At 30.4% G+C, this 11,613-nt stretch overlaps 1 protein-coding gene across 2 annotated transcripts; it reads right to left on the minus strand.

Annotated features, from left to right (window-relative positions):
- Positions 1-5,132: 5,132 nt before the first annotated feature.
- On the minus strand, positions 5,133-10,634 carry LOC136975656 (patched domain-containing protein 3-like). 2 transcript variants are annotated; one of them, XM_067270756.1, is made up of 4 exons: positions 10,601-10,634; positions 8,929-9,977; positions 8,539-8,850; positions 5,133-6,413 (listed from the first exon to the last, which is right to left on the minus strand). In XM_067270756.1, coding segments are annotated over exons 2-4 (1,317 nt in total). In that variant the 5' UTR covers positions 9,932-9,977; positions 10,601-10,634; the 3' UTR covers positions 5,133-6,411. The 2 variants fall into 2 exon arrangements, with proteins under 2 accessions (XP_067126857.1, XP_067126867.1); XM_067270766.1 differs by lacking the exon at positions 10,601-10,634 and having other exon boundaries at positions 8,539-8,617; positions 9,917-9,976.
- Between the last annotated feature and the right edge of the window lie 979 nt (positions 10,635-11,613).

Here is an 11,613-nt window from a genome sequence, read left to right on the forward strand (position 1 = left end):
AGCAAGTTAATTAAAATTAATATACCCGTTTATTAGTATCCATATTAACACATACTTTACAGAGAACAACTTTTCTTGTCCTGGACTTGAGGGGTAAATTGCTCTATCAGTCTAATAATTATTGAGATGCATATCCCTCGGAATCTAAGGATTCGTTAAGTATTTGGAGGAGTTATTAATAATATAGAAGGGTCCGCGACCTTGACCGCGTTTACGGAAAGAACTCGAGAGAGAGCTTATGTATCTTCGCGAGTAGAAGAAATAACTCGGAATAAATGTTGATATTTAGTAGTCTTCCAACGTCAGCATAAAGTTTTCGGCAGTCTTGACGGAGAACGTAAGTTCGTTGACTTCTGGATAAGTCGAAGTGAAGGGAGTTCGGTGAGGATATGTTGATCTGTCCAAAGTGGGAGAAGTTGATGTGGGATCACTTTGGGAGGATGAACTGCGACGGCGGCGGGAGGCGATAATCCAAAAATGTGCAAACACTAAGCGAATGTTAGTACTTATCTCTCTGAGATGCGTCATCGCTCCGCCTTTTATTTGGAGGCTTCCTTCTCGAGATTTATCCACATCCGTCAGGGGTGATGGTCTCTCTGGACCAATGATGGATTAAATGACATAATCATGACATTTAATCCATCAGTTAACTCATCCAACAGTTAACTCATCTTCTACAGGGAAGTATTTTCATGGGAGTTTTCATGATCGATTTTTTATGAGTAAATTTGTCAGTTGTTTTCCGTTTTTGAACTAACCCTAAATTTTCTAAAATCTTTTTTTTTTGTAAAAAACGGTAAATGAAAATGAATAAGTGTTCAAATCGAATCTCATCATCCTGACCCTCACATTTTAATGATGAATTCTACGTTTGATTGACATTTAAAATAATAATTGTATTTATTCAAGACAACAGGCAACAGACTTTCAACTTGATACACTTATTCAAACATCATTTGTATGAGAAAAATCAATTTACTGTAAATAGGCAACACTTCACTAGTTAAAGAACTTTGCAGTTTAAAAAGTAAAATGCACGAGACCAATTACAGAATTACTCAAACTGAAGAAAATAATTCGTAGAATTAAAATACTCGACATTAGTACTTTTCTAAGATCAGTATGAACAAGATTACGTGCACACAAGGTGAACAAATTGCACAAGCATACAAATGTATTATCTGACATTACAGTTTAATTTTTCTATTTGTCTCTGTTTTGTGTGTTTTTTTTTAAATTTTGAATATAAAGTAAGTTGTAATTAATAAAGTGAATAGGTTTCCTTTTGATCAGTTTTTAAATAAATTAGCAAACTCTGCGAATAAGAGCTTCTCAGTAAACAGTACAAAAGTAATCACATTTTGAAAAAGTTATGTAAAAGTTTCGTATGCTATTATATTATTTGCTATGACATAAAATTTAAGAACTAATAAACAATATTTATTTCTATTCTTCATTTGTTTGTCCATTCGTCTACATTCACCAAAACTGCAACCCAATGCGATAGTCTCATAATTGCCAATTTTAGAGTAACGCACTTTTGTAATATAGACCTATCAACTTTATTAGTATTTAAAACATACAACATTAAATTTAAAGAATAATATGCAATACTCAAAATATAACTATTCATTTTTGTGAATGCTTCTACAGCAAAATAAAAACTGATTTGGAATAGCTTTAGGTTATTTTCGAAAAATAAAAAACGAAGTAAACTAAACAATGCAACCTAAGTTAAAAATGTTAAAGTTAATGCTTATTAGTATAATATCATATTTACATAAATAAATTACAGTTGTGATTAAACAATTTTCAGTTATTAAAATTTTAATCAAGTGAAGTTAATTTCATTTCACATCGATTTATTAACAAGTAGAAACAAAATCTATTTGTTGCTCTTGTTAAAAATTTTTTTTTTTCTTAAAATAATTACATTTAATTTTAATTAACTTCTTTTTGTTTTTTAAAGAGATTAATTAAATTGTAAATAAATTTAGGTTTTAATGAAATATATATATTAATAAGCAAAATCAATCTGCTAGATTTTCGACAACGTTAAAATGTAACTTAAAATGAAGTTAAAATATAAAATAGATTCAAAATGGCTCATCTACATTAAATAAGGTTCAGTGTGATGTATAATACAACAATGTGATTCTTAGATTTTGCATCAGATTTTACAGCATATATATAGAAAAATAATGTCATATAGGCCTATGCGTTAAAACTTTGTCAAATTGTTGGGACTGCAATTTGAAAAAGTTGCAGATTTATACATTTCCACTATCGCCTGTCTGTCTGTCTCTCTTTAATCTCGAGAACGGAGTTACACAAATAAACTTCGAGATGAGATACGGATAGCGTAGGGGCGGTATGTACCGATTAACTAGACAGCTTCTTCCAATTTTGATCAGAAGTCATATGATGTCAATTCAAAAATTTTACCCAGAAAGGAGATACATAAATGGCTGGTGTGGTTTCTTATTAAGAAGAGTATAACGTACAGAGGTAAAACACTACTAACTGCAGATCTAGAACATATGTTTAAAATTAAGTAATTTAAAAATGTGATACAAAATTGCAGCTCGGCAATGTGATGATGTCACAATATATAATTGCTTGTACTGTATTATAATAGTAGATGTTAAAATTTTTCTGGAATTCTTATTCTAACCCTTCGTACCCGCGCTCGAATTAAGTTCGAGCAAGTTCCATAGCGTTACAAACAAACGGGTATTTGTGCCGTGGGAAAATAAATAATTTTTTTTTGAAAGTTTCGAATGTTTTTTAAGTTCTCAAATTGTTTGAAAAAATGTTTACCTGCGCGAAAAAATTTTATTGCAATTTTAATTAACCTTTAATGACGCGTGATTAACGCTTAATTGTTTTTTTATGGGATTTTTTTATGGAATTTCATTCATCGTTCTTAAGTTCTAGTGCGCGAATTTTACTTCGGTAAGTTATTTAAACCTATTTTCTGATGTCAAAAACAACATTCAATAGTTTTTTAATTTTTTTAATTAATAGATTTTATTATATATACGTTTAATTAAGTCGGGGGGTCAGAAATTTCAACTAAAATCGTAATTTTAAAAAAATATTTAGAAATATACCGCCACCTAGTATTCACCCTACTTTTTACCCTTCTTCTCCTGAGACTTTCATGAGAATGTCTGGCGAAACAGGACACCAACTGTTCTCAAGGTCATCCAGCTGTACACACAATGACTCATCTGTGTCAGATTTGGCAGAAAGGCGAGACAAAGGAAATTGTACTTGGAAGCTTTTTCTTCAAAATTAACACATTTCTTTCGTTTTTTTCGTTTTTATGTTTAATTACATTAAAATTAATAATTAAATAATTCCTGACGTTTTCTATAGCTATCGTGTATTTTAATTGAGAAAAAAAATACTTGTGCATAACTTGTCTTTCAAAATCTTGTTGGTTTACAGTCTTGTATATAAACTTTTCTAAATTTTTAAAATAAAAATGTTTTAAATTTAAAATAAATTACGGTTGATTAAAAAATAATAATACACAAGTTAAACTTACCAAGACAAAACCTCACAATCTTACAAATATAATATAAAAATTGAAAAAAATTCTGAATAAATGCATAAAGAGGTCTATAACCTGGTAAGCCGTGACGTTTATAGAAGCTGCAATGAGGTGGTACACCGGCATACGCACAGCAACACTCAAGTTTTGTTAGGAGGTATTTTGATAGAACAAATTTTGTAGCAATTGCTATTTCAGTAAATATCTCTTATTTACTTCCATCAGCGGGCGATAAGAAATAAAGTTAAACAAAATTATTTTTAAAGACAGCTTATTCAAAATTTTAAAAATACATTTAATATTACCGTTAAACACCAGAGGCAATCTCGAAAAATATAGATTGGAAAACACCGGTATAAGGTATTTAAATAATCACAAATATATGAAATTGTATTACTGTTATACATTTAGTACATTGTTTATTGACAAACCGTACATTTTTTATGGAAAATTACTGAAATACCTCATCCATTTTATCAATTCATTTCTTATAACTTTCATTAACATCTTAATTAACTATAATTTATATCTAGAGAGTACATTTGTCAGATAATTTTTATTCCTTTTCCTCGTCATTATATAACATAAAACAGATGATCATAATTTTTACAACTCTTTTAATGTTTTCACAATAATATGATATTTGTTACTACAAAAAAAAATATTATTCACAAATATTGCAACTGCTCAAGTAACGTTAAATAATAATACAAGATAAACATTCTAACAAGGAATTGCATAACTTTTTTATAAAACCCATTCCTACCTTCAAAATTAAGCTTTTTGCATTTTAGAATAAACAATTATATAAAAAGTGTTTCTAAAAAAATGCAATAAGAAATGGAGCCATACGGAGTTTTAAATATTGTTGTTAAATAAGTTTTTAAATATTTAAAACTTCCTGTGGCTCCATTTCTTATTGCATTTTTTTAGAAACACTTTTTATATAATTGTTTATTCTAGAATGGAAATAAGCTTAATTTTGAGGAAAGAAATGGATTTTATAAAAAAATTGTAAATGCTAATAACGAGTAAAGTCGTTATTAAATACGACCCTACTAGAAATAATTCCACTCCTATCTCATCAATCCCTTGACTCTTAACCGTAAATTTTGAAAACATCCATTTCATAATACATAATCCTCTCTGCAAAATTTCAGAAATTTCGGCAAAAGAAACAGAGGATATTACGTTCCAAATGGGTGAAGAAACTCATTCTTCACATGCATATCCACAGAACCACTTCCTCACACACACATACACACACAACAGTCAGCACATACGCAGACACTAACATCCATAAATACAGAAAAATTGACAAAATTCTATTTCGGTTATTGGATGTTGCAACGTCCATCGGTCTAAAGACGTAGAAATCGTGGACAGTCATTTTTTGACCTATTGCCATACTTTCCCTTTGTTAATGTTATATATATATATATATTGGAAAAGTAAAAAATTAATTAATAACAAATAATAAATCTGATGAAAATAATTCATCGCAAAATTATTTTGCTACTCGGATGATTCATCGAAATCGTTCTGTTCGTTCACGAATTTTCGTTCACATCCTACCAAGTTAACAATTACAAAATAATGTCAACAACAATGAGATTATGATTTCAAATTTAACAATAAATTAATTTTAGTTTCTCTGAAGTAGTATAAATGATAAAAAGAACAACAGGAATAAAGAATAATGCATGAAAAGCGGTTTCTAAAGCAACAAGGATTACGATTTTCACAAACGTGCAAAGAAAATACACATCAGAATATAGTATCAATATGCCTAACCCCGTGGTTAATGATCCTTGAAGTATTGGAAAGCCTATACGATACAAAGAATCTTTTAATCTTTCGTTCGGTGTTTTGCATGGTGACGTGACATAAGCATACGAAATATGAGCAGGATAATTGACGCTGAATCCTACACACAGTACGAGACTCATCATTGATATAATATCCAAGTTGACACCCCATAACGACATGTAACCTAAAGTTTCTAATATTAGAGATACGACAGATACTGCAACGATAATTGCCACTAACAAATTTGGTACAAACAATAGAAAAACTGCTGTTATTATTATAGCACTAATAAAAAACAACTGATGAATCATTTGTCCAATAATGATCCCTTGTTCAATCAGACCTGATTTAGTAGTATGCACTAGTATAGAAATTTCGGACTCGTCAGCAATTTTCAATAAATCTCTTAATGTATCTCTTTCTGTGTAAGAAGAATTTAAATCTTTTCCCAAAATAAAAATTCTACTGTATAAGATGTCAGTTTTGTTACTGTTAAAAACAATGTCATTAGAAAATGACTTGGCTGCTCGGATGTTAAAGAATACATTACGAAGTCCATCAATAAAGTCTTGTTTGTTTGACATATTGTACCCATGTAATGAAAATTTCGCAACTGGACTTTTCTGAAATTCTTTGTAGAATTTTAACCAAGATATAGTGAAATCTTCCCCGACAATATTTGGATGTTTCTCGAATTTTGTCAACAGAGTTTCTATCGCTGTTTGTACCTTGATATCCGAGTAATCCAACGTTTCATTAATAATTATGTGATAGGGATATGAGTAACGTGTAAAATACTTAAAATTAATTCTGAAGCTTTCTCTAACTAGAGAATCTATAGGAAACAAAGTTTCAAACGTAACTCCTTTCTTGATGTAAACTGTGCCCCAAATTCCGAATGATAAATTAATGATATAGATTATAATAATAATTATCTTCACCAGTGGATTCGATAATATTTTTCCTAATGAATCTCTAATAACGGCCATAGTAAATTCTTCTTGTGTAGTATTTTTATTTTCCTTTGGATATTCTTCACTTTGTTCTGAAAAAATATCTTGTAATTATATATGAAAAATAATGAAAAGTAATAAAAATTTAGTTAAATTTTGCATAAACTGTATTTGAAAGTTTAAATAGATAATTAGGTTAAATGGTTTTATAAAAATAGATAATAAAATTTTAATCTGAGAAAGATATTCAATATGCATATACGTGGTACGATCCAAAAGTTCGGGGACTGCAGTAATCTATGACAACAAAAGCATGTATTTGAAGTTACAGCTTATGAAATGGATTCTACCAAACCACCTCTACGTGTTCAGGTTAATTTCATCCATGTCATGTGATTAAACTGCGAGCACTGCTGTTTTTTTCCGGAGATAGTTACCTTTGTTATGCGACGTAATAAAAGTGGAGTTTCAGGAACAACCTCCAACATTTCGACTTCGCCATGGTAGAATCACCGTACACCTTTCTTAGCAATTTTAAAGTCTCCGTAGGTGTTTTACCTAAACGCTGACGAAATTTAACGTTGGAGGTTGTTCTTGAAACTTCACTTTTATTACGTCGCAGAACAAAGATAACTATCTCCGGTAGAAAACAGCAGCGCTTGCGGTTTAATCACATGACATGGGTGAAATTAACCTGAACACGTAGAGGTGGTTTGGTAGAATCCATTTCATAAGCTGTAACTTCAAATACATGCTTTTGTTGTCATAGATTACTGCAGTCCCCAAACTTTTGGATCGTACCACGTATTTTAAAATACAATTTCCTATTCACATGAAAAATAATTAGTTTACATTTTTAACGTGTTATTGAATTGGTGATGTAAGGTAACGAAACTCTTTGGATATCTGTCAAGTTGGAGTTCTGTGTTAGAAGGGGTTCAATAGAAAACTACACCATATTTAGATGTTACACACATCTATTAGTATACAAGAAATCTCCGCGGTGCCTTCCCTCTGCTGAAGTGCAAAACCGTGATCAACTTACTAATGTTACATGGTTTTATCCACTAGATTACTTGTAAAGTAAACTATTATTATAGTTATCTTCAAAAATAGGATAACTGTCTATTTTTCCTTCACAGGAAATTCCGATCTGAACAGCATAGAACAAAGAAACAGAACATTATATTATTTATGAAAAAAAAGAACTGAAATGCAAATCGTAATGTATATTACGTCACCCTATAATAAGAGAACAGTACTCAGAATTATTGTATATATTTTACCACAAAAAGTTATTAATATGAAATATGATTGCCTCATGTGAGATCTTATTGAAAAAGTGGGGCAAATGGAACATAATAAGGATAAATAACTGAATATCAGCACACGAGTTATAATGAGAACATTAATACACATTGCAAATAAAACTAAATAATTCCACATCGCAATTAATGTATTAACTGAAAGTTATTATGCCTTTATGACAAGAGACAAAGAACAGACGAATTGTTGCAAACAGAAATTTTTCTTATAGGAAATAATAGTAAGAGATACTACATATTTACTTGTTCGCAATTTAGTGTGTTAGTGTTTCTATTATTGAATTATTCCTTTACTAACATATTAGTACGTTAAATTTCAAAGTATGCAATTTTTATAAAAGCATGTGGTATGTCTTATTACTTCTTATGCTTGAATTGTTTCTTTTCTATTTTTATTAATATTATTATAATTGAAATACAGATTAATATTTAGTTATCAAGCCACTAATGTCATTAGTAAATTATTACGTGCTTCATGTAAAATACTGTAAGTGTAAAACATGATAGTTTATCATATCAGCACTTCAAAACCTTCACCTAATGAAAAAAGATGGGTGCAGGAATTTGGAAGACGGTCAATCTTTTAAAATATATTCTTAATTTATTTAAGAATTTAAGAGAAATCTTTAATATCAACTCAATGAATCACGATAAATGTTATGTTAAGAAAGTGTTATGATAACGTTAAAAAAGGAGTTTACAACGAAATGTATTCGATCTCTACTTAAGAATTACACACAAATAAATATAAATGAATCTTATATAAAACAAGAACCATAATAACTTCAGTTAACAGACGTTTCTGATATAGTGATTATATACTTAAATTAACACCGTAAGATAAAAGATAAATATATAATTTTTTTGTTAAAAACGAATTTCAACTCACCACAGTTAACAAATTTTCCGGAACGAAGATGTTTTTCTTCTCTATAGCCACTCAACGCCAAACATCCTCCAAAGAACGTTATCTGATATAAAAAGTTAAAAATTATGCAAGTTGTAGTATAATAACAAAATATTCGAATGAACGGAAATGGAGCCATCATTCCAATGCAATACGAAAGGAAATTTGTAAGTGAAGTCAAAGTAATGGAAACTCCTGCTTCACAATAAGTTGCTTCCATGCGCTTCTCAACTGTATGTTTAGAATCAGTTATTCTCCAACATGCTATTAATACGAAAGCATCATCTATCTCGGTCACTGGAGTACACATAAAATCGTTATTTAATATATTAGCAACAATTTTAAAATACGTTTACAAAAACAATGATTACTCACCAAGAATTAAGAATGGAATGATGACATTCCAGTAAGTACTTTCTACACCTAAGACTTCCATTAATCCAAAAGAAGATACAACAGCCAAACCAGCATTTATCACACTTGCTAAACCAAGAAGAGGCTTGCTTCTCAACCATTTATTGCTCATATTGAAAAATATCGAAAGTATAATTATAAATGCGACCAAACCTCCGACTTTAGGTTTTGTTTTATTAAATTCTTTCTGAAATTCTTCATCTACAGCTAATAGAGAACTTGGAACGACTTTGATATATGTGAAATAATACTTTTGTATCATGTTATAAACATGAGTGGACCATTTAAGAAACAATTCTCTTTTAGTTTCATTTTTATCATCAGTCAGGTATATTAGCGTGATCGCATTTACTTTCTCCACGAAGTTGTAATTATCTTCAGTAACACCTCCTAAATTTAAAAAGTACGCTTTATAACTAAAAGTTAAGAAATCGATATCGACAGGATACTTAAGTTTTTTTCTCTTTTGTAGTATAGTATTTATTCCAACTTCTGTTATCACTTCAATAATAGGATTTTGAAAGCATTTTTTGTGTATATGTGTGCAGAGATCTGGATATTGTATTAACTTCCCGTCAGTTTTTAATGTTGCGTTTTGTATGATTTCATCGACCAATTTAACTTCTGAAAGAACATTTTTCCTAAACATGTTTCCTTCATCTTTTTTTAACATGTTTATCAACAGACAATTGGGCAAATGAGGAGTTCTCATTTGATCAGAAAATTCAGATGAATTATACGAAAAAGTATTTTCTATAAATTTCTTAGTGCTAAAAACTTTTCCTGTATCCGAAGTTATTATGTCATTAAATTTCTTAGTGGATGTTAATTCTTTGAGAAATATCGATAGCGTAATTGACAGAATTACAGGTATAAGTATAAAGTAGTATGAATGTCGTGCAACCGTTTTTCCTAATTTCTTGAAAACATAACAAATAATTTTTCTTACGCAATCCAGTTTCATTCTTCAGCTTCAACGTGTCTTTAAACAATAGTCTTTGAATGATTATCTGAAAAATTTATAGCAATAATTAATACATTGAATTACATTTTAAAAGTTCATTAATGGAAATTTTAATTTAATACACATCTTAGATTGTGTGTCTGTTTGTTCTTTAAGATAAAAAACTCACAATGATTTTACAATATAAACTAATTTTAACTTTCCAAACGAATGAAGAAGTAATGGTATAAGCCAGTAATAAAAAAACCTTTTCCAGAACGAGCTGCAAAAGAACTTCGTAAATTTACAACGGACCACATACATGTTTTTATTACGAAATTGCAGGCTTTTATTCTTCTATGTACTGACATACCCCGTAACTGCCAGTACCCCAGCTACTAAAAGTAAATGTTCTACTGGTATGCAAACTAGTAATGTATAGTTTATTCTTCTCTTATTACTGGTCAACTCTAGATTTGATTCTAATTAATAAGAGTATTCGGCCTTTGCACTTCCAAAAATGACCTCTTGCACTCAAAATGGCCATAACATTCGTTTCTTTTTAACGAACATATTTAAGCTTAATTAATGTACTTTTAGTAATTAATATATTCTGTAATACATACAATTAATTACAATACGAAATACGAAAAACTTACAATTAATTACAATAAAATACGAAAAACTTACAGTTCGCTCGTAGACGGAATATAACACTTCTATATACTATTAAAATATATATTTACCGAAATGATCGGATTAAATTCAGATAGATAATCACTTATAAACAGACCAAAAGTCATTTAAAGATAATCACAAGTTCAATCTTCATCTATCATGTAAACCATTGATGATAAATTTTTCTATAGATTCAATAAATCAATAAAGTTAAAAAAAATATATATAACTGTACAGGTATAAAAAAGATTGAAAAATGAATTAATGAATTATATCAATCAATTTATTTTTGTCATAAAACTGTGAGACCGCGGATTTTAGCGGGAAAATTTGTGTTAATGAAAGAAAACTTTCATTTTTTTGTTCAAGAATTTTGTAAACGATCACCGATAGAAAAAAACTCCTCGCGGAGAAACGGAGCAGAGGTCTGCAGTAACTATCGACAGTTAGGTGGGAAAGTTGACACTTAGCTGTCAAGAATTCGCAAGTCATCGTCAACAACCGACAGCTTCCCACACTAACACTATAAAAGCTCGCACCACCGGAAACTTAGTGTGCTCGCATAGGAAGTTATTATTGTACTTGTGTTCGTCTCCATGCCCAGGAACGAAGTCCCGTCGGAGAAGACCTACAGCCACTCTTCCACATCGTCGGCGACCGCCATACATCGAATTATATCGTCCAGTCTCACACCAAGAGGTATTTTGTTAAGATCTTTGTGAACTCTCTCTCTCGCAACGGCAATAGCCTTAGCTCATAGCCACCTGTTTGTTTAGAACTTATTGAGCTTTATATCTACTTGCATATAATCGCATAGTAGCGTAGAATAGTTTGTAATCACCTTGTATGTTATTCTCGTTATTCAATAAATGTTTTATTTGTTAACCTGTCTCCTGTCAATTCAAGGCGCCTGTCGACTTACCGACGCACCTCCCCACTCACTTTTTTGCCCTCCTAGCCATCCGAAACGACAACGAGATCGGGTTTTGCCAACTCGTGCAGTGTAAGTGGTCAGCGAGGATAAA

The sequence above is a fragment of the Centruroides vittatus genome, unplaced genomic scaffold, assembly GCF_030686945.1.
Source record: "Centruroides vittatus isolate TY-2023 unplaced genomic scaffold, ASM3068694v2 contig_109, whole genome shotgun sequence".
Classification (NCBI taxonomy): domain Eukaryota; kingdom Metazoa; phylum Arthropoda; class Arachnida; order Scorpiones; family Buthidae; genus Centruroides; species Centruroides vittatus.

Bases quoted from the DNA above. Each gene is read 5' to 3' on its own strand.
- LOC136975656 (XM_067270756.1), bottom strand. From the start codon at position 9,931: ATGAAACTGGATTGCGTAAGAAAAATTATTTGTTATGTTTTCAAGAAA. The intron at 8,851-8,928 runs GTGAGTAATCAT...TGTGTACTCCAG, and splicing joins CATTCCATTCTTAATTCTTG to TGACCGAGATAGATGATGCT.